Genomic DNA, 26984 nt, shown 5'->3' on the forward strand with positions numbered 1-26984 from the left:
TCCTAGCCTGGCCTCTAGTGATAAAAAAATAAAATAAATAAATAAATAAATAAAATTAATTAATTAATTTTAAAAATATATATATAAATATAAAAAAATACAACTACAATAAACTGCTAAAGTCCTCATGTATTAATATTCTTCTGAATTTGTACAGTTCTGGTTGTTATAATATGATTTCCTTCAGTTGCTGTTGAATGTTACAAACACTTCACCAGGTTGTCTTCTTGTAGTGGGATTTTTCTTTGGCTTGTTTAGGTTTGTAGATGGGTCCTCCATATTCTTGGAATGGTTAGGGTAATGATTTGAGCATTTCACATGACTTTAAATTTCCTCTCAATTCTGTGGTATGTTTGGAGTGCATGGTCAGAAAGGCCGGTTTTTCCAAAATGGAGGTATTTATTGTGTCGTTTGTGTTCATCCTTCCTAATTGGGATGGTTCAACCTGTTTCCCCTATATGTATGGTAGGTTACATGTACATTGTATTTTGTATTTTGACTGCTGGGTGGGCTCTGTGTGTGTTAACTTATTTGGGGATTTAAAGGTGGTTTTAATGTTGTATTTGCGTAGTGTTCTGTCTATTTTTTCAGAAATGCCTCTAACATAAGGAATGGCAATAGCATTCCTGAAATCTTTTTTGTTCTTACTGGTATCTTTGTGGAGGATCTTGTGAATAGTTTTTTTGCTGTAACCATTTTTTATAAATGTTTGGTTGATGATCTTCTATTCCTGGTTTAGAGCTTGTTCATTAGATCAAATAGTTTGAGCTCTGTGTTTAAGGGTGCTTATGACACCTAGTTTTTGTGTTGGGTGGTGGTAAGAATTTTTGTGTATGTATTGGCCTATGTGTGTAGGTTTGCGGTAGACTGAGAATGAGAGACAGCCTGAGGGAAGACTTGTGATAAGTGTGTCTAGGAACGGAAGAGAGTTGTTTTTTTCCATTTTAATGGTAAATTGGATACGTTTGTGTTGTTTGTTTAGGTGGCTAAGGAATGTATTTAGTGCTTCACGGCCATGGGGCCAAATGGCAAAAATATCGGCGACGTATCTGAGCCAAATTTTGGGCTTTAGATGTGCTGTCTCTAGAGCATGTTTCTCAAAGTCTTCCATATAAAAGTTAGCTATTGGAGGAGAAAGCAGTGAAGCCATGGCTGTATACCTTCTATTTGAAGGTAAAAATTGTTTTGCCACACGAAATATCCGGAGCTGAGTAAGTGGGCAAAGAGGGCCTTGATGTCGTGTGGAAATATGTTCTGTAAGAGCAAGATAGTGTCATTGATTATGACATTGGTGAAAAGGAAAGTTGTGTCAAAGCTGACTAATAAATCTTGGTCATTGAGTGTAATGTTTTTAATTTTATTTATGAAATGTGTATTTTTTATGTAGGAAGAGGACTGACCTACCAATCCCTGTTTATTTAACACATTATTGGTAGGTCAGTCCCCTTCCTACATAAAAAATACACAACATTTCATAAATAAAATTAAAAACATTACACTCAACATAACTTCCCTTTTCACCAATGTCCCAATCAATGGCACTATCTTGCTCTTACAGAACATATTTCCACACGACATCACGGCCCTCTTTGCCCACGTACTCCACTCCTGATATTTCATGTGGCGAAACAATTTTTACCTTCAAATAGAAGGTACAGCCATGGGCTCACCGCTTTCCCCCCAATAGCTAACTTTTATATGGAAGACTTTTAGCAACGTGCTCTAGAGACAGCATGTCAAATGCCCAAAATTTGGCTCAGATAAATCAATGATATTTTCGCCATTTGGCCCCACAGCTGCGAAGAACTAAATACATTCCTTAGCCACCTAAACAAACAACACAAACGTATCCAATTCACCATTGAAATGGAAAAAAACAACTCTCTTCCTGTAAGTTTGTAATTGCAGGCGTAGACTTCTGTGGCTAATTGGTTCAAAAGATATATTTCGGTGATTACACCACATTTTTTATTATTCAATTATACAAAATACTGAAATAATAATTCCCGAACAAGTTTCGTAAATCATAGGATTTACATCTTCAGGTGGTAAATAGTATAACTTAAAAGTTTAAACAAGAGAATTAATAAATACAAATCATAACCGTCTGGCTATTCATAAACTCAAATAACAGAATGCAGATAGAAAACGTTATTGACGTTGAACAATACTGGACGATGTCACTTGTTCTTGTTAATACAGTCCGAGCTCAGATTGAGGTAGATTTTTTATTAGAGCTGACCACACTTGATGGAGAATTAAACCTTGATTTTTATTGCATTGGGTTGGGTTTTTAGCATATTAGCAGCTTCTTTAAATTTTCTTATATAATTGTTGTTTTCTATGTATGACATCGTCGTTTTTTGCCAGAGTACATCGTGTCCAATGGAAGTGGTATGGAAAGTGTTGTGTCGGAAAAAGGGCTGACTCACTATTCGTAAGCCATTTTTGTTTCCAACCCAACATAAAGACAATGAAGACCTAAGGATAAGGACATGCTTATACTTCCAAGGACAGGGCTAAGGAAGTATTGTATATAAATTCACTCAAAGATATATCAACTCGGCTGAGGTTTGTTAATATTAAATAAACCAAGGAAATCTGTGTTAGAATTAATATTGTTCTCGAAAAATAAGCAAAGGAAAACTGTATTTCAGGACCAGAATTGTTGTTATTTAATGTATTTAAGAGATCAGTGTTTTAGAACCATGTTAGAATAGTTCAGAGTTAAGGTGACCAATCGGCCACAGCTAAGCATGTGACATAGTCAACGAGAGAGGGCGCTCGGAAGGCAAATATAAGGCACTGCGTGAGACTCAAATGCTCTCTTGTTTTCTGTTCCTGTGTGTTCCCGTCCAATCCTGGATAGCTGAGGAAGCGTGTCGCCGGTGCCAGCAACAATCTCCCGGTTGCTGTTGTACTGAGTCGAAGAAAGCTACCTAAGGAATGAAGTCAGAATATCAGTAAAGAGCCGTTGGTGAACCACGCCAATGTAAAGTCAGCAAAGAGCAACCTTCGAAGAAAGTCTGAGTAAGTCACAGAGTCCATAGAGACACGTGGCTAGGAAACACAGAAGTCTTGCCATATCAGAAGTGAAAGCGTGGGGGGGAGTCACGGAAACCCCAAGAACAAAGACAAGATAGTAATGTACAACCTTTTCATGCATATTATAGAATTGCAGACGTAAAGAGGAATAGGAGCCAAAGATTTGAGAAGCTCCACACATTAACTTACCCATAGTGCTTTAATGACTGTTTGGACTAATTGTTTATGTCAAGTAAGCTGGTGTTATTCCAAGCTTGTGCCGAGAAGGGAACCTGATCTTTGAACTGTTTGTCAGGAAGAAGCTATTGGCTGTAGTGTTAGATATTAGCCTGAATTTCACTTAAATTTTGGGGGATAGAGATATTTCAGAATTAGAATTTATATCCCATGTTAAAATATAAGTTAGAATGAGTTTGATATGCCATGTATAAAGTTTATATCTAATTGTGCCTAAGAAATGAGCATTGAGTAACCCTGTATAGATAAGTCAAGTCTGAGTTTAATAATATGACAGAGATATAGGATTTGTATTACTTAAGCAAAGAGATTGTAATTTTGGATATCTTAATCTAAAAAGGGGCAGGGGGGAGTTCAGACTCTCAATTTAATTCAAGGAAGGTAATTTAGCATTGAAATTGTTACTTAAAGTGTATCTATATTAGTGGTTTAATAAATGTATTCTTTTATATCAAAGTTCATGAATTCTGATTTTCAGAGACTGAATTACCACTTATAAAACTTTCGGACCTGTGTGAGTGAAGGGGGAAGCAATTCATATAAGTAAGAAAAGGGGGGAGCCACGGCTGCACATCATGTGATCCCTAACAAATTAATGTTATTTGTTTGAGTATCAGAATTTAGTTGACGGCGCTGGCACAGTCATTAAAAAAATATAAATTTGTCGGCAATAGAATAACTGATATGCATGAGAGATAAGTAAAGCATAGAATAATAATAAAAGATAAGAATAAAAGCTAAGGAGACGTATATACGGAGAACAAAAGCAAGACCCGTTTTTTGTTCTCTTTTGTATTGTACGTCTTTTTGGGTTTCAGCCATGCATATTTCTCCAGATCTTCCTGTCTGTCCTACGTAGCAAATCCTGCAAGAGCAATGGATTTTGTAGACTCCTGGTTTTTTAAGAGGATGATGAGGTGGTTTTGGTGGATGTAGGAATCTTGAGATTTTTTCCATAGGAAGGAAGGCTACTTTTATGTTGTGTTTGTTCATTAATTTGGCTAGCTTATCTGTAACATTTTTGATATAAGGAAGCGAGATTGCGTTTTTGTAATCCTGTTTTATTGTGTTGTTAGTTGGAGGCATTTTAAGGATTCTCTTGATGGTTTTTGTTTCATATCCATTCTGTTGGAGGATTTGTGTTAAGTATTTTAGTTCTTCATTACATCTTTCTTGCGTGCTGGAGATATTGTATGCTCTCTCTCGAAGAGTTTTAATTAAGCTTATTTTTTGTGAAGGATGGTGGTGTGAGATTGCATTTAGAAATCTTCCAGTTTTATCGGCTTCCTATATACTGAGAAGGAGAGTTTACTTTCTTCATTAACTTCTAATAGAATATCCAGAAAAGGAAGGTTTTTATTTTCTTCTTGTTCTAAAGTGAATTTTATGGTGTTGTGCAAATTGTTGAGATAATCTTGAAATTGATAAGTTCATCTGTTGTTCCATTGAATATAATGAAAATATCGTCCACATGGCATAGCCATATTTTTTGTTTTTTATGGTAATTCTTAAGAGCATTGTTTTTCAAATTTTTCCATAAATAGGTTTGCTAATACCGGTGATAATGATGAACCCATGGCCAATCCTTTTTGTTCCCAGATTCTCTCTTGATAGGTGAAAAAAGTATTGTTTATACAATGTGTAAAAAGATTTACGATGTCCGGAGGGAAGAGGTCTTCTAGGAGATTCAAAATTTCTTGTCTCAGGACGTTTGTAAATAACCTGATAATGTCTAGCCTTGCTAAGATGTCTGTTGGACCAATATGTATATCGTTCACTTTTTCTATGAAATGTTTACTATTTTTTATGAAGGAAGATGTTTTTCCTATATGTTGTGAGATCATGTTGGTGAGGTATTTCGCCAAGTTGGAAGTCGGTGAATCTCTTCCATCTACTATTGGTCTTAAAGGTATATCTGTCTTATGGATCTTTGGAACACCATATATTCTTGGTATCAAAGAATGTTTTGATTGTAAGTATTTTTTAAGTTCATCCATCCAGAGAGGTACTTTTTTTTTTATTAGATCATTTGTTTTTTTGTGTGTATGCCAAGTTGGGTCTCTGTTTAAGGGTTTGTAGGTGTTAGTATCTTCCACGCTATGTGGAAGATACAAACATATAATATGATAAGATATTTTCATCATATTCAATGGAACAACAGATGAACTTATCAATTTCAAAGATTATCTCAACAATTTGCACAGCACCATAAAATTCACTTTAGAACAAGAAGAAAATAAAAAACTTCCTTTTCTGGATATTCTATTAGAAGTTAATGAAGAAAGTAAACTCTCCTTCTCAGTATATAGGAAGCTGATAAAACTGGAAGATTTCTAAATGCAATCTCACACCACCATCCTTCACAAAAAATAAGCTTAATTAAAACTCTTCGAGACAGAGCATACAATACCTCCAGCACGCAAGAAAGATGTAATGAAGAACTAAAATACTTAACACAAATCCTCCAACAGAATGGATATGAAACAAAAACCATCAAGAGAATCCTTAAAATGCCTCCAACTAACAACACAATAAAACAGGATTACAAAAACGCAATCTCGCTTCCTTATATCAAAAATGTTACAGATAAGCTAGCCAAATTAATGAACAAACACAACATAAAAGTAGCCTTCCTTCCTATGGAAAAAATCTCAAGATTCCTACATCCACCAAAACCACCTCATCATCCTCTTAAAAAAACAGGAGTCTACAAAATCTATTGCTCTTGCGGGATTTGCTATGTAGGACAGACAGGAAGATCTGGAGAAATATGCATGGCTGAACACCAAAAAGACGTACAATACAAAAGAGAACAAAAAATGGGTCTTGCTTCCATACCACTTCCATTGGATATGATGTACTCTGGCAAAAAACGACGATGTCATACATAGAAAACAACAGTTATATAAGAAAATTTAAAGAAGCTGCTAATATGCTAAAAACCGAACCAAATGCAATAAAAATCAAGGTTTAATTCTCCATCAAGTGTGGTCAGCTCTAATAAAAAATCTACCTCAATCTGAGCTCGGATTGTAGTAACGAGAACAAGTGACATCGTCCAGTATTGTTCAACATCAATAATGTTTTCTATCTGCATTCTGTTATTTGAGTTTATGAATAGCCAGACGGTTATGATTTGTATTTATTCTCTTGTTTAAACTTTAAGTTATACTATTTACCCCCTGAAGATGTAAATCCTACGATTTACGAAACTTGTCGGGAACTATTATTTCAGTATTTTGTATAACTGAATAATAAAAAATCTGGTGTAATCACCGAAATATATATTTTGAACTCTCTTCCATTCCTAGACAGACTTATCACACGTCTTCACTCTGGCCATCTCTCCTTCTCAGTCTACCGCAAACCTACACACACAGGCCAATACATACACAAAAATTCTTACCACTACCCAACACAAATACCAGGTGTCATAAGCACCCTAAAACACAGAGCTGAAACTATTTGTTCTAATGAATAAGCTCTAAACCAGGAATACAAGATCATCGATCAAACATTTATAAAAATTGGTTACAGTAAAAAAAACTATTCACAAGATCCTCTACAAAGATACCAATAAGAACAAAAAAGATTTCAGGAATGCTATTGCCATTCCTAATGTTAGAGGCATTTCTGAAAGAATAGACAGAACACTACGCAACTATAACATTAAAACCACCTTTAAACCCCCGAATAAGTTAAGACATCTACTTAGTTCTTCTAAAGATCCTCTTCCACACCTAGCCCACTCAGGGGTGTACAAAATACAAAGCACATGTAATATACCATACATAGGGAAAACAGGGTGAACTATCTCAGTTAGACAAGACGAACACAAACAACACATTAAATAGCTCCATTTTGGAAAAACCGGCCTTTCTGACCACACACTCCAAACATACCACAGAATTGATTGGGAAAATACCAAGCCCCTACACTGCACCAAAACCTGGTTTGAGAGGAAATTTTAAGAGTCATGTGAAAGGCTCAAACATAACCCAAATCTCAACAAAAAAGATGGCCTAACCATTCCAATTCAGAACGTGGAGGACCCATCTACAACCTGTATATCAACCTAAACAAGCCAAAGAAAAATCCCACTACAAGAAGACAGCCTGGTGAAGTCTTTGTAACAATCAACTGCAACTGAAGGAAATCATATTATAACAATCAGAACTGTACAAATCCAGAAGAATATTAATACATGAGGACTTTAGCAGTTTATTGTAGTTGTATTTTTTTATATTTATTTATTTATTTATTTTTAATTAATTAATTAATTTTATTTATTTATTTTTTTTTGGCTAGAGGTCAGGCTAGGAAAAAGGATTAATTAACTACGTAGATTTAGTTTACCGGTATACAGGGCTAGAGCATATAGCTTGATTTCTTATACACATGTATCCTTCTGATGATGACCTCGATACAGTGGTCAAAACGTCAAGTGTTATTTTATTAATAATTAATAATTGTATTCCTAAATTTATAAATATGAATATCAGTTTAAGATGTCCTACTCTCATTCATTTAACACATTATGCAAGAGATTATTACATTCATTCTAAGGCTATTAGACTATGACATGTAACAATTCAATATCAAACTCTACTACAAACACCTCTAGAATTACAACAATTAGCTAGTGGATTAAATACTAGAGTTCTGCTACCACTTAATAAGTTCTATCACATAATATACCAGTTCTTTTCTACATTCTAGCTTTGTTCGGAATACAATGGAACTAGAACGGTTTTACATTACCGACTATTTAGATCACGCTGGCGTCTCCTCTCAATCAATTTGCTGAATTCACATGGCTATTCTTTTCATTTTCAGGTCCATTGTCTTCGACTATGACTAACTAGTGACTACGTTCACGAATCACCTTCTTGCCGATGTTTGCGAAACTGCTCTGCCTGGATAGGTCCTCGTGGTTCGGCATGAAAAATCGGTCCTTGCTGACAATCTAGCTGCACCTTTGTTATGCCTGGACTGGAACACTACCTCGCCGCATAGCTTCCACTGACCATCGTTCTCCCTGACCGCTCGAACGACTTCCACTGGTGCCCAAAAGCCAGAAGGAGAAGAAGCAAGAAAAAAGCCCCGAGTTCACACCTCTCAACTTCATATATCCTAGCGTAGCTGTTCTCCCTACTACGTCACCGATTCCTAACTGCATCTAAGCCTTCTGCACTCGGTACTATCTTCTCTTCATTACGTTTTCGCTGTGGATATCTTACACACACCTCAGACCTTGCACACGCTACTGCCTCGGGTTACGTCTTTAAGCCGACTATTTCACTGTTAACTTTGATCTAACCTTTCCCATTCCATTACAATTCTCACTAAATTTCAGTTTTTGTCTTTCATTCACAGGACAGTTAACAATAATAAAAATTTTGGAGAATTTACAAAACAAAGGACTAATATGTTATTTACAGTTTCATTTATCCTATATACAAGTACTTCTTTGGTAAAGTTTGGTATCCTAGTTAAATCCTGAATGAAATGCTTTATGACAAATTAAACCTTTCATTTAAGATTTAACAATACCATACAAGACCTCCTAGAATATACGGTTCTCCTAAATTACATAAAAGCAACTTTCCTCTTAGACCTATTGTAGATTCTATAAGCAGCCCCATGTATAAATTATCAAAATGTTTGTCTAACCTTTTTCGTCCCCTCATAGGCCACTCAGCTTCATTGCTAAAAAATTCCACAGTATTTCACACAAAAATAAAAGACATTAAACTGTCAGATACAGACATGTTAATAAGTTTTGACATTGTTCCTCTTTTCACTAATATCCCTCACGAAGAGACAATGGAATTGTTAACCCAAAAATGTCTATCTGATATTGTGGAATTATTCAAATTTACAATCACATCAGGTTACTTCACATGGAAAGATAAAATATATAAACTAGAGGAAGAAATAGCAATGGGCTCGCCCTTATCACCTAACTTAGCTAACTTTTTTCTTGAACACTTAGAAGAAAGAATTTTCGCTCTTGATCCAAAACCAACAATATGGCTACAATGACGTCATAGCTACGATGTTGATGATGTCATTGCAGTCTGGAGTCACATGAAATAAGAACTTTACTCAGCAACTATAACACATTTTAGGAATGTTAGTCAAGTGAGTAATATTTATTATCCGACTAGTTTCACCGATTTTTGCTATCGGTATCTTCAGGGATACAATTGGTAAGCGATATGAAAGTAACAGACTAGGTTTTAACTGACAGTTCTAATTCATACAAAATTAGTACTGTGTGTGAGACAATACGCGTGTCGCGGGTACATGATTTATTTGTTCAGAGACATAATGTAATGCCGTGAAAGTTCATTTCTTTGGTGTTTAGTGATCTAATTAAAGTTTTCCAAATCTCCGGTAGGATTAGACCTTGATTCTTATTTAGGTTTCCTGTTGAACGGGCGACTATAGCAGCTTCCTTAAAGGTTCTGGAATGGTAGTTCTCTTCTATATAGGGCATATGACTCTTATCCCACTCAATAAGATGGTTGGTAGCGGCGAAGTGGGAAGAAAGGCCTGAAATATCTTGTCTGTTGTTTCTAACATAGTCTATGTGCTCCTTCTGTCTCGTTTCAAAGCTTCTAGAGGTCTGACCAATGTAACTATCACCATAGGAACAAGGTGTATTGTATACCCAGAGTACTTGTGGAAAGGATGAGGGTCTTTTGGTGATCTTAAAAATTTCCAAATAGTGTTGTCTGGCTTGAATGTTACTCTAATATTGTGTGGTTTTAGAAGGATAGCCAATTTTTTGGAAATGGTGCTGAAAAATGGAATAGTTACAGTGCTGATGTATTGGATGTCATCACATTGTCTTTGTGGTATATCCGAAAAGAGAATCTTGTTGATGAGTCTTTTAGGATAACCATTTAAGGATAGCTCTCTGCATATTGTAGTTAATTCTTCTTGTAAGTCATCTTAGATCGTGTTAGATCACCGAAAGACCCTCATCCTTTCCACAAGTACTCTGGCGTATACAATATACCTTGTTCCTGTGGTGATAGTTAGAATGGTCAGACCTCTAGAAGCTTCAAAATGAGACAGAAGGAGCACATAGGCTATGTTAGAAACAACACATAGTTGTCTTTTTCTTTTTAGTTATAGTTTCTAATACTCTGATGGCATAATGTATTTTTCTTGTCATGCAAATTTCTTCATAGCAAGCCAATGGGTGGCTACAATTTGTTCCCCGTTGGAATCTATGTCCTCCAAAATCTGTAAACCTTCCTTTTATGATTGTTCTTACTGTGGATTCCTGTAGATCGAACTTCTTTGCTAGCTCACAAATTTTCATCCAGCCTTCAAAATCCTTAATAATGTTGAGTTTTGTTTCTAAAGTCAATGTTTTTCTTTTCTTGCTAGCTGTAGAAGAATCAGACTTTCTTCCTTTGGACAACATTATTATTTTTTATGTGATAAAATTTTTATCAAGAATATAACATTAAACAATCGCAAGGTTTGTAGACAATGAAAATCGTGTATGAATGGAGACCGTGCGAAACATGTCAGTGCTTGTTCACAGCATGTGCGACACTCACGAATGCGGCTAGTGCTGGAAAGATACGACTAGTCGTGAAGCGGGATGGGAATACGTACATATGAGAAACCGTGTAACTCTAGATTCGCGTAAGTCGGGGTATGTCTGTAATCAAGAAAAAAAGTCACGCCAAGAACTTTACTCATTTCTAAATAATATCAGTAACTTACATCCTCGCATTAAATTCACACTAGAAAAGGAATCATCAGAAGGTATTTCCTTCCTTGATGCACACTTCCAATGTAATCAAGATGGTTCTTCTATTTTCACTTCTGTCTGTTGAAAACAAACAAACACTTTTTGTAACACTGTTCAAATATGGATTGCATTATAAAGGAAATGATGCCTCACTTAAGCAAATGATGCTTTACTTCTAAATAAATTCTGTAGGATTCCCTAAGTGAATAACTGCTGTGATAAATTTGGTATTACCATCACCAGTTAAATGAAAAGGACTATGAAAATAGGTAGGAACGTTGAAACATTAGCTATATTCTGAATAGTGAACCTATATAACAAGTAAAACATTTTAGTTATTTAGTCACTATTTTAGTAATGATGCAAAACTAAATATGGAAATAGATAACAGAACAAAGCTGATATGAAAGGAAGTGAACTGAATAAATTTATTTGGAATAACAGAGAAATTTATCAAAACACTGAATTAGCTGTATAGAAGATGGTGTTCAGACCCATTTTAATTTATGGATATGAGAGCTTGGTTAGAAATAAAATGCATTTGATCAGTAAATAGTGACCACAGATATGAGAGTTTTGAAAAAGATTTAGAAGAGTGAATCAGTGGCAGAATCATATTAAAAATGAAGGAAATTAGGAAGGAGCTTAACATTGTTAGCACTCAGGAATGTGTCTTCAGAACTAATCTGTGGTGGTGGTGGTATGAACACTTAAACAGAATTGCAGAGGAAAGGGACAAATGTTTCCCCCCCCCCCTTTTTTTTTTCAAGATGGCTAGAAAAGATGCAGAGGAAAATCAACATCAAGTAGCTGTAAAAGAGAGAGAGAAAGATGCCTCTGAGACAATAATTCAAGTAAATCTGTGTGGGAGGGATCATTGATTAGGTGAATTGCCTTCTTTCAGGCAGTATCTGAAAATTTTCTAGTATCTGAAAATATCATATCATATCATTATTTTCTAGTATTTGAAAAAAATATCCATTTTTCTTCCTTAAATTTTTATAGCAAGGTCTAAACAAGTTTATATCACAGTTTCAGTGACATGCTGAACAATATGCATCTTAATACCACAATCTTTTTGAAAGCACATTATGCAAGAAATGGCCACACCAAACCTGCCGGTAGTTGACTTTTTTCCTGAGCTTCATAAAAATGATTCATGAACATGCTTTCTTGAGAAATTTGCAATCATTCTGTAGACATCTTTTTCAATAGTGCCACATTTTTCAAACTGATTAGATCAACACTTGATAAAATATCATCATGTGGATTAGCCATCCTCTCCTTACTAACATATCATTACTTAAATTTTGCATGCTATAAAACACCTTAAAATACTATGAAAGAGTTCAATACTTTTTTTGTTGAACTGTCACTATAACTAACTGTCACTCTAACTATAACTGTCACTAACACGTGTGCGGTGGGTTGTAGTGGACATTCATGAGTATGTGAACAACTCTCGCTGGTTATGTAACTGTTGACAGTTTATTTTTAAAAATTGCATTTAAAATACTAGCATTTTTGTAAGAACTCTTATTAAATTTTAAGATTATTTTAAGATAAATTTTAAGATTTTATATTTCATATCAAATATAAATATATTTTATTTGATATAAAAATAAAAAACAAGTTCTTTATTTGAGTGCATTCTTGTTGGCATTGACTTCTGTTTATGCATTCTTAGGTCAGATGCGTTCTTTGCGGCTCTTCTTCAGTAATAAAGAGTGCACTTGTGGACAGCTGGTTATCGCTAGCAGAGAAAGCCAGTATAAAATTCTACATTTTCATTATGGAGGACTGGATAAATTAGCTAGTGTATTTGAGGAATGGAATTTTTTTTCCAAGTCAATGAAGGTAAACCAAAGAATTGGTTATTTTTTCCAACAATTATTCAGAAACTCTTCTCTGGCAAGGAATCTTTCAGTGTTCTCGTGTGGAAACCATCTCAAATTTTGCTCAGTTATAGAGCACGTCATGTAATACTTCTCTACAGAATTTTTGCTGCTAATACCACTTATATGTTAGTATTATTGTGAACAGCCTCTGTGACTGTAGCTTGGCAGCACTGCCAAGCTGTAGTCACATAGGTTACTCAGTATTATATGCAGTCAGGTAGGGTGGGGTATTGTGCTTATGGCTTGAATGGAGGAACATATAAAAGTAAGTAATGCTGCTTCTTCAGTTGTTATTCTTACTGCTACATTTTTTTTTTGTTTCTTTTTTACTTTACATAAAAGTATTAATACAAAATTAAAATGTTGGAAAAACAATAAAAAGAACTGATAACTGAAAAAAACAACTGAAAACTATAAGAGATTGATTCATCTTTTTTTATCTTTTGCATGCACTACTCTGTATATTTGTTAAAAAATGATGAATCAATCTCTTATGTAAATTTGCCTATTCCATGCAGACAGACTTCACCATTTAATAAATAACAGCAGTTATTGATTCACATATTGCGAGAGATGCCTTGTTTATCTAATAAGATTGAATAAATCTGTACAAGAAATAGGAACTCAAATTGAATAATTTTGTTGCTTATGATTTTGCCCATTATGCACTGGTAGAGTGTTTTCCAATGATGATGATAGAATTCTCTTTCCAGCCACTGAATGTCTGATACTTTCATACTCTTTTCTTGCAATCTTGACAGAGTGTGAAACATTGATAATGTTTCAAACCCTGTCAGAATGGCCCCAACCTGTTGCTTCTTGAAGACTTATGTTAAAGGAGAAGAAAGAGAAAGCTACCCATTATTTCTAACATTTATTTATTTATCTGTGGGTAAAAATACAAGGAATTAATGAGCAAAACTATATACAGATTGGCAGTTTGCTTAACCAATCAGTTGCACTATTTGGGAGTAAATGCAAGTTCCTGAGACCTTCAGGGAAAGAAGTGTGTGTGTGTGTGTGTGTGTGTGTGGCAGCACCACAAGCCACACACACACAATTCCCCACAGATATAATAATTGGGCATAGTGGCTTTGTTCGGTCCTAAATCTGTTCATCTGGCTTCAGTGGTGTAAAGTAGGTTGAATCCTCGAGGCTTGATAGTTGGATCTGTAATCAGGCACAGTTTGTAGTTCATTCCGGTGTCTTCTCCACCAATCTCGGGTCCATCATCTGTTATTTCCACAAGTCAGATGGGAGAGCAGGAGGTGAGGAGATAGTTTGATGTATAGGAGGGTTCATGTTATTTCTATTTTTTTTTTTTTTTTTTATTTCTTTGATGGTAGTTTCTTCTCTTCTGAAGCATGGAGGAGCAATATGGGAAAGAAAAGGCAAGCATGGGATGGGAGTAGATCTTAAGATACCAAGGATGGTTTTCATTATTATGTTGAGTTTTGTGTGTTCCATGAGAGTCGTATGGTTACTTCGGCTCCAAACTGGCAAGGAATAATCTGCCACTGGGAAGATCAAAGTTGGGGCATTACAAACCCAAGTTGTGCCTATGAGCCAAATGTGACACCAAGGTAGCAAGAGTTACTTTCATGGATTAAAGTCCTGTTGCAGACGTTTATGTTTAGTTTTCTATGGGCCTCATGGTTATTTAGGTGGAAAGCTAAAACAGCAGTTTTGCTGCGGTTAGGAGATAGTTTCCAGCTTTCAAAGTAGTTTTACCATGAGCTCAGATCTCTGCTCAGTGTTTCCTCAAGCCCTTAGAAGGTACTGTCTTGAGTGGTGATTACTGTCAGCAGCATAGATATACTTTCAATTAACTGTCAGATGTTTGTTGCTTGTGTACAGGTTGAATAAAAAAAAATGAAACAAATTGAAAACAAGAACCAAACCTTAGAGTCTCAGTAGCAAACTGAAGAATACACTGATTGATTCAGCTAGGTAGGCATGTGGTGAAGTTGTCTACAAGGATAGAAAAATAAGAACACCATGGTGAACACAAGAAGTTAAAGAAGCAGTCTTGGAAAAGAAGAACGCATACCAAAAGTTCCTAGCAAATAAGTCAGCAGATGCTCTAAAAGAATACAGAGAAAAATGTAAGAGAGCCAAGCTGTGTGCAAAAGTTGTTAAACAAAATTCATGGGAAGACTTTGGTAAGAATATTGAAAATAAATATTAGGAAGGTGGCAAAATGTTCTGGAGTCTATTGAAGGAAGAAATAGTACTGTAAAAGGAATCAAAGATGATAAAGGTGACATGAAAACTGGAGATAAGGATATACTAGATGTCTGGAGTAATTACTTTGAAAGGCTGTTAAATGAATTAAGCAGTGACAGAACCATATCAGAAAATTTTCAGGAGGAATGCAAAGAAGAGTATAGTACGCCCACACTTCATAGAGCCGACCCTGGCTTTGTGGCAAGAATAATCAATTCATGCTGAAGGGGAGAAAAAAATAAAGGATGCATGAATTGGCCACAACATGTGAAGTCATGTGCTTTATACACAAATTTTCCAAATGTTGTACAAGCAAAATAGTTACCACTTTAAGAATTAGAATTTTCATAAAAGAAAAGCTAATTTTCCGACGTACTATAATAAACACTTATCCCACGAAACACATTGGTCACCCTAATATGGATTCTCCTTCTTTTTACATGCGCAGAAGTGTCAAAGGGTCTTGCATCTGTGGGCATACAGTACATATCAATACTTTAGGTAGAAAATGCCATCTAAAACTTGAAATGTGGAAAGGCAACTGGAGCAGCTGGATGATATGAAATGCTTAAGTATGGAGGTATGAAACTATTGCAGTGGCTATAATTCAGAGGGCCTGGTCAGAAGGTTGAATTCCCAGAGCTCTCATAGTACCCAACGATTGCAGAAGAGAAACTTGGAGAAGAACAAGCAGGTTTCAGGTCAAATAGAGGTTGTCAAGATCAGATTTTCACTTTAAGACAAATAGTTGAGAAATTATGGGAATATGACAAGGATCTGTAAGATCTTTAGATTTGGAAAAGCATACGACAAGGTGCCCAGAGAAAAGCTTTTCAAAACACTACAATTATATGTGGTGAATGGATCATCATACATGACAATACATAGTCTATATTTTAGTTGTCAGTCAGCAGTTAGAATTGAAGGAAATACAGAAAGATGGTTTGATGTAAAATCAAGGGTAAGACAAGGATGCACATTATTTCCACTCTTATTGCTCATCTATATGGATCACATTAAAGTGGCATCAAGCCTGATATTAGAATTTGAGATGTCAAGCTTGGCTCTTTCCTTTATACAGGATGATGTACTCCTAAAACATCTAGTACAAGTGTCCAAGATTCACTAACTAAAATGATTAGAGCTGTAACAAATTTGGCATGAAAATCAGCAATAAAAAGACCAAAACTATGAAAATAGGCAGGAACATAAAAAACCTCAGCTGCATTCTGAATGGAGATCCTATAGAACAAGTAAAATATTTTGGCTATTTAGGCACAGTTTTTATTGAAGATGGCAGATTAAATCTGGAAATAGACAACAGAATAAGCAGAGCTGGTATGATGAGTAGCCAGCTGAATAAATTTATATGGAATAAAAGATAAATTAGCCAAAACACCTAACTAGCAGTATACAAGACAGTGCTGAAACCAGTTTAAATTATGGATCTGAAAAGTTGGTTAGAAATAAAGCACTTAATCAAAAACTACAGACCACAGATATAAGAGTTCTGAGAAAAATTAGGGTAGTGAATCAATGGCAGAATCATATTAAAAATGAAGATATTATAAAGGAACTGGACATTATTAGCAATCAAGAATATGTAAGCAGAGCTGATCTAAGATGGTATGGCCACTTAAATAGAATGGGCGAAGAATGGTTAGCAAAACAGGTGTTTCATGCCAAGATGGTAGGAAAGATACCCAGAGGAAGACTAAGGTCTAGGTGGATTGATTCAGTCAGAAGTTGCCTTAGAAGTGCAAAATGTTAGATATGACAACATTTCTAACATATCTATCATGCTCAACAGTAATAGATTGATTTGGAGGAAAATTGTTGATAGGAGATTAATAATAATGTCAACTTAATCATGTAATGCTGTCATAGTAACCTGAACACCCTTTGGGAATACATATCAGAAAATTGATGATGATGATGTTGATAAAATTCTTAAATAGAATGTGTTGTTTGTGTTCTTTTTTATGGATAGGAATTGTGCATCCAGTTTCACCAATATAAGGTAAGTTATAGGTGCAATGGATATGGTATCCCCCAGGGTAAGGGAAGGGAAAGGATCCTTAGAGGAGTTGAATGTGTTTTTTAAATTTTATAGGTGGTTTAAAAGCAGAATTAAGGTTATATTGGTGTAGAATTCGGTTCCATGAAAATTCACCAAAAACAGTTAATTGAAAGATAGTTTACTGAATGGCAATTCATCGAATGACAGTTCATCGAACAGCAGTTTAACTAATGGCAATTTATCAAATTAACAATTTGTCAAACCACAGTTCATGGCACGACAATTTGTCACAAATGTAGTTGTTCCAAAAAACAATTCACTGATAATTTTTCTGTGAATTCTTTCCGAATTCATTGACAAAGTAATTTTCCTTGCGAACTATTGTTTAACAGTGTTTGGTAGCAATACTACCTAACGTTACTTATAATTTATTTTTCAATGAACTTTTCATTCGAAGAATTATTTTTTTGAGAAACTTCCTTTTGATTAAATGCTTTGTAGATGAACTGTCTTTCGATTCAGATTACTGGCCAAACAACATGACTGCATGCAATTTACTGTTGAAATTGAAAATCAAAACTCACTTCCTTTCCTTTATGGTTTATTCGATTAATTGTTTTTTTGATAAATTGCCTTTCGGTAAATTGTCATTTGACAAATTGTTTTTGGTGAATTTTCTGAATACTGTACGATTCTATTTATTTTATTTGATAACCTTTTAATGTGTGGGATTGCTGTGGTTTTACTGTAATCTATATTATATGCATTTTTTTATGAAGTTTTATGAAGAACTTTTTTTTTTTTTGTTTTTTTATGTTAGAGCCATTATTTCTAAATGCACTGCTAATAATTTGTTTAAGAGCTTTTTCATTAGAGGAAATTGTTATAGCTCTGTTTTTGAGGGTGTTAATGAGTGCAAGTTTTTGTTAAGGATGGTGTTAAGAGTTAGCATGTATATGTTGACCAGTATGTATAGATTTGCGGTAGACAATGAAAGATAAACTGCCTGAGGGAAGAAATGTGATCTGTGTATCCAGGAAAGGAAATGAGTTTTGATTTTCAATTTCAACAGTAAATTGTGTGCACTCATGTTGTTTGGCCAGTATTCTGAATGGTTGACCAAATTACTGTGACTTTAGCATACCATATAGATTGTAACATACCTTGTTTCTTTGTGTGTGTGTGTATATATATATATATCTATACTCTAGATGATTAGCTTAATATGAAGGCCGAAACGCTTAGTGCTTATTTTGATTTATGTTAAACTAAAGTTTTACTATAACACTGTCCTCCTGTCAGGTGTCTTCTCCCTCCAGGAGATTGACTACCATGTGTCTCCACCATGTCCTATTCTGCACCTCTCTGCTGCATTCCTCATATGAGAGATAGGTCCAGTCTTCTATATTTTTAATCCACTCCAGTCTTTGTCTTCCTCTCTTTCTCTTTCCCTCAACAGTTCCTTCGAGAAGTGTCCTTTGTAGGCAGTTATGTCTCAGAATATGTCCAAAATATCTGACTTTTCTCTTTTTAATTTCTTTCATCAAGCTCCTGTTTATGCCTGCCATCTCTAGTACCTCTTCATTTGTCTTTTTGTGTTTCCATAATATTCTCATAATTCTTCGCAGCATCCACATTTCAAAGGCCCCAGTTTTTTCACGCTCAGATCAGAGAATGTCCATGTCTCTACTCCATATAATAATGTAGAACATATGTAGCATTTGGAGATTCTTAGTCTGGCCAGTAGTCTGAATACTGACATAACACTGTAATTGTTTCCATAATTTTTAATAATGAATACTGCTCACTATGTAACTATAAAGGAATGGATCCAAGTAAGATTATCTCACTATTTGAATAATTAGACACTATGTGATTTACTTTCAGAGATTGTTATTATTATTATGATTCAGGCCTCCATAGAGCAAAAGACTTATTGTAAGAGGCCCTCCCTAGAAAACACAAAGTCTATCATACCACTCCTTGAACTCATTGACCATTTGTGGTCTCACCACTCTATCAGTCAATCCATTCCACAGTTCAACCAACCCCCATGCAAAGAAACCACTCCTCACCCTCTTGCTCACAGCTTCCTTTAGTAACTTTCAGGGATAGCCCCTTGTCCTCACTCCTTCCTCTGGTTCCACCAAGTGAAAGAACTCCCAGTGTCAATCCTGTAACTACCTCTCAACAGTTTAAAAGTCTCAATTATATCACCTCTTCTTCTTCTATCTACTAAACTCTGCAGTCCTCATTCCCTCAGCCTATCCTCATAACATTGTACAGTCCTAATACTATCTTTGTTATCTGCCTTGCATTCTTTCTGCAGTTAATTTATTCCCGTCAAATCCTGGTGACCAAATTTGCAAACAATAGTCCAAGTGTGGCCTGATCAGGGCTTCATGCAATGGAATGACAACTCTTTTATCTCTGCAGGTCAACATCCTTCTCAGTATTGCAGCAATCCTCTGGTTTACCTTCACCATCTTTGCAATATGTTCCCTGAATTTCAGGTTTCTATCAATCATCACCCCCAAGATCCCTTGCCTCCCCAACTTCCTCCAATACAATTCCTCCAACAGGAGTATGCAGCCCCCCCCCCCATCGATGTATCCCAAACTTCAAGACTATATTTTGCTGCATTAACTGATGCTTCTCATTCATTTGCCCATCTGTCCAGTTTATTCAAATCTTCTTGCAGAGCTATCACATCTGCACTATTACTAATAACCCTTCCCAGCTTCACATCATCTGCAAACAACTCAATATCCCCCTGCAATCCATTGACAATGTCATTGATATAAAGGTTAAACAAATCAGGACCCAGTACTGAGCCCTGTGGGACCTCACTTGTAACCATCTTCCTCCTTGATACTGCTTCCCCATACACAACTCTCTGATACCCATGTGCTGCAACTTAAATACCAGCTTATCATATTGTACCCTGTCAAATGCCTTCGTAAAATTTTTAAAATGGCAGAATATGCCTTTCTCTGATCAACCACTTATGTTGAGATAAATAATCAAAATTTATTAGTATGGTCGTCAGAATTTGGAGAGTGTAAAGGGAACAAAATAAGATATGTAAATCTTTAGCCAAAACAAATAATTTAAAAGAGATTACAAATCTGGTAACCTTTTTTTACATTATATCATATGTATGGTATATTATATCATCATATCCCATGGCTTGGGATATGATGTAATGTGGAAAGTTTAGGTATACTTGTAGTTGAAGTAGGTAGAAGTTAAATTTCAGTGAGGAATATCAGATTTCTAAATCACTTAAGGCATTGAACAACGTAGATCCGAATATAAATTAAATTACACTTCAATAAATATTTCCGATATTTCGGCAACGTCACGTTGCCATTTTCAAAAGGAACTTACAAAAAGGCACGTGCACGCAGGCACTACAACACAGTAACTGAGAATGAAGAGTTGAAGCTATTGTTCTCCTAGAAGTCCTGATGGTGCCATCTAGCGGGCTAAGTAGGTGTTCTTGGCCTTTGGGCTGAAGGTCTGCTGATGTATGCCTCCCAAATTTGAGGGGCAGTCACATACAACCAAATTTGTTGAGGTTTGGAGAGTTTAAATTATACATGTTTTGGTCATAAAGTATTACAAAATGAAGATTTATTATTACATAGACCATATATTTACAACGTACTTAAGTTCTTACAAATTGCCTACCGGTTTCACTAGTAACTGACCAGCTTTCTCAAGGCTTGCATAGTACAAAAAAGAGGTAAATGCAAAAAAGGTTTCAAAATACAAAGAACCGTTAGTACCTGTTAGGTAGCTAGGGTGACACGTTCGCGTGACATAACTACTCAGCATCATGAACACGCGTTACATGCAAACGCATAATATGGTTATTTGCGTACTGTAGCTCTGTTGAACTGAGGGAGTTAATTAGATTTTTCCAGGTATCGTTCAGAATGGCCCCTTGATTTCTGTTTAGGTTACTTCCCGTACGTAGTACAACTGCCGCTTCTTTAAATACTCGATGCCTGTAATCCTCGTCTACGTAGGGCATGGAGCTGTTATTCCAGTCTATAGTGTGGTTCGAAGTTGAAAAGTGATGTGCCAATCCTGAGATGATCGTTCTGTTGTGATTAACATCGCCTATATGTGCTTTCTGTCTTATTTCCAGGCTTCTCGAAGTCTGTCCGATGTAGGAAAGACCGCACGTGCATGGGATATTATACACACCTGGATATTTATAAAATGGCACACTGTCTTTAGGGGATCTTAGGATCTGTCTTATGCTATTTGTTGGTTTAAATACAACCCTGATGTTATGTGTCTTTAACAATCTTGCAATTTTTGTTGAAGTTGAACCTATAAAGGGGATGACTGCTGTTGAGATATGCTGGGCGACTGTTCTTTCTTGTTGGTTATCTTTGTATAGAAATTTGTTGATGATGTGTCTAGGATAACCATTTTGTGATAGAGTTGTAGCTATTTGAGACAGTTCTGTTTGAACTTCTTCCTCGTCAGAGATAAATTTTCTAGCTCGATTTCTTAGCATGTGGATGATGCTGTGTTTCTGTGACCTATGATGGTTAGAAGAGTAATGTAGATATCTTCCAGTGTCCGTTGGTTTTTTGTAAATCGACAGTTTGATGCTGTTTCCTTGTCTTTTTACTAGTAAGTCCAAGAAATGTAACTGTTCGTTATTTTCCACTTCTAGAGTAAATTTTATTTTATTGTGGAGTGCATTGATTCTGTTAACAAACAGATGTAGGCTTTCTAAGTTGTCTTTCCATATGATGAAGATGTCATCCACATATCTCCACCATATAGAAGGTTTAGGAGTAATGCTGGTGAATATTTCATCTTCAAATTTCTCCATGAAGAGGTCTGCACATGGTGGCGACAGAGGGCTGCCCATGGCTAGGCCTTCTAATTGTTTGTATATCTTGTTGTTAACTTTGAAAAAATTTGATTGTAGGCAATGCTCGAACATCTTTGTGATATTTGCAGGAAAGATATCTTTGATAATGTTCATTACTTCTTCTACTGGTACATTCGTGAACAAGGACACTACATCTAGGCTGGCCATTATGTCTGTTTGTGTAATTTTTATGTTTTTAAGTTTGTCCACAAAGTGTTGAGAATTTTTTAAGTAGGACTCTGTTTGTCTAATTTTTCCTTTAAGTAAATTCGCTAGGTGCTTAGCCAATAGGTACGTTGAGGATGACCTGCCATCCACAATCGGACGAAGTGGCACTTCTTCTTTATGCACTTTAGGCGCCCCGTACAGTCTAGGAGTGATGGGATGTGAGGATTTAAGTTTTCGTTTTAATTCTTCAGGCCAAGTATTCATGTTACGGATCAGGAAGTTTGTCTCATTGTGGTTCTTCATTGTGGAATCTCTGGTGAGGATTTTGTACATGGAACTGTCAGATAGTAAGTCGTTTAACTTCTTCATGTAGTCTTGTGAGTTAAGGATAACGGTGGCATTCCCCTTGTCTGCTTTCATAATTATTATTTCTTTGTTCTTCCTTAAGTCCCCAATAGCTTTCCTATCATATGGAGTGGTATTCAGTTGTGTTTGTTTTGTTGTTGCTAGTATGATAGTGCTTTTGAATCTAATGTCGTTGGCTACACCTTGTGGTAGTGGGTAGAGACTTTTTTCAATTCCACACATAAAGTCCATTTTTGGGATGTAATTAGGAGTGATAGAAAAGTTAAAACCTTTTTTTAGAATCTCCGATTCATGTTTCGAAAGGCAGTGATTCGACAGGTTGAAGATCACTTTGTTAACTGGGAGGCCATTGTATGTCTGGTATTTTTTCTTGTACAGTTCATTAAATTTACTGATTTGTTTGGCTTTATTGAACTGGAAAGTTTTCTCGTAGCTCTGTTCTAACATGTGGTCTATATAATTCCTCAAATTTCTCCATGAAGAGGTCTGCACATGGTGGCGATCCCCTAAAGACAGTGTGCCATTTTATAAATATCCAGGTGTGTATAATATCCCATGCACGTGCGGTCTTTCCTACATCGGACAGACTTCGAGAAGCCTGGAAATAAGACAGAAAGAACATATAGGCGATGTTAATCACAACAGAACGATCATCTCAGGATTGGCACATCACTTTTCAACCACACTATAGACTGGAATAACAGCTCCATGCCCTACGTAGGCGAGGATTACAGGCATCGAGTATTTAAAGAAGTGGGAGTTGTACTACGTACGGGAAGTAACCTAAACAGAAATCAAGGGGCCATTCTGAACGATACCTGGAAAAATCCAATTAACTCCCTCAGTTCAACAGAGCTACAGTACGCAAATAACCATATTACGCGTTTGCATGTAACGCGTGTTCATGATGCTGAGTAGTTATGTCACGCGAACGTGTCACCCTAGCTACCTAACAGGTACTAACGGTTCTTTGTATTTTGAAACCTTTTTTGCATTTACCTCTTTTTTGTACTATGCAAGCCTTGAGAAAGCCGGTCAGTTACTAGCGAAACCGGTAGGCAATTTGTAAGAGCTTAAGTACGTTGTAAATATATGGTCTATGTAACAATAAATCTTCATTTTGTTTGGAGAGTTTCTTAGGGCTGAGGCTGATTCCATAAATAGTCTTTCGAATTTGTATTTGCTACGGTGTACGGCATCCCTTATCCGCTCCACCGAAGACCAGCCACTTCCTCTAGACCTGCCTCGTCTATACCAGGTCCCTTGCAGTTGTAAACTGTCTTACTTTGGTCAAACAGTCAGGACAGCTCAAATCAGAATTTCTGAACACAAGGACTACATCCAGTTTCACAAGTACAGCCATTCTGGTCTTGCAGACCATGCTCTGGATATACGCCACAGAATACGGTGGAAGAAAGCTACAGTATTTGTATTTGCTACACCGTAGCAAATACAAATTCAAAAGACTATTTATGGAATCAGCCTTAGCCCTAAGAAACTCTCCAAACCTCAACAAATTTGGTTGTATGTGACTGCCCCAAATTTGGAAGGCTTACATCAGCAGACCTTCAGTCCAATGGCAAGCACACCTACTTAGCCCACTAGAGGGCACCATCAGGACTTCTAGGAGAACAATAGCTTCATTTCTTCATTCTCAGTTACTGTGTTGTAGTGCCTTTTTGTAAGTTCCTTTTGAAAATGGCAATGTGAAGTTGCCGAAATATTGGAAATATTTATTGAAGTGTAATTTAATTTATATTCGGATCTACGTTGTTCAATTCCTTAAGTGATTTAGAAATGCATAATCAACGTATAAGCCTGTCTATGAGAATATCAGATTAGGTTGAATCTGTGCAAGTGGTGATGCATGTCATTGATGTCGGTATCATCTGTGTAGAAGTATTTTATTTTTACATGGGATTTTCTTTTGTTGGTTTGCAATATTTTTATTGCATTTCGATTTTTAAAAAAAAATGTTTTGTTGGTTTTAGAATGTGCCATCTGCAACAATTTTTTAAAGAAGACCAAGGAGGTATCCGTGGTCCAATGTCTTCAGTGATCCCTTAGTTAGAAAACACTGCAAAACTTCCCATCCTAGTATATCTATGAGTATATTGAAGTCTCAGTAAACTCTGCTGAAGAAGCAGTTAAAATTATATCATCAAGTTAAATTATCTAAATAAAACTAGAAACTTCATTGAGCCATTTTTCTGTGATGAGATCAATAATGAATGTAATTTAATAATGAATGTAATAAATTTCAGTCCCATCTTCTCTTTAAATGAAAGTTAGAAAAATGGCCGAGGAAATTCACTTTCTTTGTGTTTTCTTCTCCTCCTTTTCTCTAATACATCATATAATACTTGACATCTTTTATCATTCTTTTTCACTCCCTTCTCTGCTTGGAAATGTAGCAGAACTACTTCTGCTTCAGTTCACTATTGCGCATTGCCATTATTGATTTCAGTGCTGTGTTTGAAACAGTGAGAAAGTTCCTTTCATAGTGCAGGAAAGTTATTCTATTGTAATTCTTGAAATGAACACAATTAATAACATTTCTTCATTTCACAAGGTTTAAACAATGAGTTAGGTTCATTTTATTATTCTTGCAATATGAACATAGTGGTTACTTAATCATTTTTTTTTATTACTGACAATGGCACATGGCATTGAATTTTCAAAATTTACAGTTTGAACATATTTATTTGCTAAATTCGTATGTAAATAAATTTCTTTGATAGCTAAGCAATATCTTTAATGCCTAAAGACTAAAACAACATTAGATCTCTAAATATCATGTTTTCTACTACATAACTAAATATGTTTAAATAACAATAATAGCAGATCATAGAATAATGCTATAATTATTGTATTATTTTATATTAACTGCTGAACCCACATTTCAGTTCCTGTTTCTTTTTATCTATGAAGGATATCTGAAACTACTGGTATATGGATAACAAACATAATGCTTGCCTTACATTTTCTCAAACAGAATCATCCACAGCTACCTCCGATCTCATACGGAGGTATCAAGGTTTTTTCTCCCGGAAACTCGGGTTTTTCATCCCGCATACAGACAAATCAGCCCTTCAGAACACACGCAATTTACAGACAAAAAAATACTAGTTGTGGTAGTGGTGGAGGTGGGCGGTAGATGGCATTGATGGAGATGATTCATAGTAGAGGTTCGGTGTAGTAGTTGAGACAGTTGTAGGTGTCCTCCTGCGATGAGTCTTCGGACTCCTTGGAGGTGTCACGAATAATAATAATAATATTGTTATTATTATTATTATTCATTCAGGCGTCCATGGAGTCAAAAGACTCATCGTGGGAGGACCTTCCTAAGAACATAAAGTCTGTCAAGATTCATCGAGGGGAGGTCCCCCTTAAGAAACACAAAGTCTATCATAGCACTCCTTAAACTCATTGACCATTATAACAAATCAACTACCATTTTAAGTAAAATAACTTTAATTGCTTTAAAATGATGTACTCTACATTACATTCTTTATATCTTGAATTGAAAGGAGAACTATTATAGCTTGCTATTAGGATTCCAGGTTGCAAAAGTAAGTTATTCCAGGTTGCAAAAGCTCTGTTATTAGCCAAAAGGGAAGTATGTATTTTCATTCCTCTTAATCAGTTTTAAATATTCTGTTTATTTAACTATTTTCTTTGGCAGTTTGGATTGCAATAAAAGTTTTAATTGCTGGACTCCAATTTACTTTTGATAGTATGGATACATATTATGTTATCCATAACTCCATTATTAGAATTTTTGCAAATGCTAACGTGTTTTGGTATCTGTTGTTATTCTTTATATTTTTATTTTGGTTTTTCCTTTATATTTCATGCTTAGCAACTGATACACTGAATATGTATAAATAGTAACCATTGAAATACAATAAAGGTAGGGATTATCTGTCATATATAATTGATAAAGAATGAGTTTTGCTGCTGTATAATGGATAGTGCTGCTTTTATCATACCACACCTGGTATTTAATTGGAGTAGAATATTTTGAAAGAATAGATTTTTAGAAATTACTTTATTTAACTATAATTGTTGTTGCCAACATTTCCCACACAGTGATTATATTCTTTATTTTAGGTTGTAAGTGGAGGTTTCTGTGGTTTACCAGTTCATAAGGCATATTCTGGTAATTGGACCACATTTTTTCATTAAGCTAAAAACACAATAAAGAAATAAAACCCGACAAGTTTCCTAAGTCATTTGACTTACATCTTCATTAGTAAAAGGTAACTGAAAGTTAAAACAACAAAAAAGAGAAATTAATAGTTCACACTATACAGTTGTAGCCGTCTGACTGTTTATAAACTTAAA

General features: G+C 35.5%; 1 protein-coding gene across 1 annotated transcript in view; it reads left to right on the top strand.

The window, feature by feature from the left end:
• The window catches only part of TBC1D16 (TBC1 domain family member 16), a 419175-nt gene that overhangs the window by 247648 nt on the left and 144543 nt on the right, over positions 1–26984 (top strand). Inside the window, exons 8-9 of the mRNA XM_090408622.1 lie at positions 12747–12906; positions 15795–15810. Of these exons, the coding sequence (XP_090264748.1) occupies positions 12747–12906; positions 15795–15810 (176 nt within the window). The remainder of the gene's footprint in view (positions 1–12746; positions 12907–15794; positions 15811–26984) is intronic.

The sequence above is a fragment of the Typopeltis vanoorti genome, chromosome 18, assembly GCF_054136105.1.
Source record: "Typopeltis vanoorti isolate ZY-2024b chromosome 18, IOZ_Tvanoo_1.0, whole genome shotgun sequence".
NCBI lineage: Eukaryota > Metazoa > Arthropoda > Arachnida > Uropygi > Thelyphonidae > Typopeltis > Typopeltis vanoorti.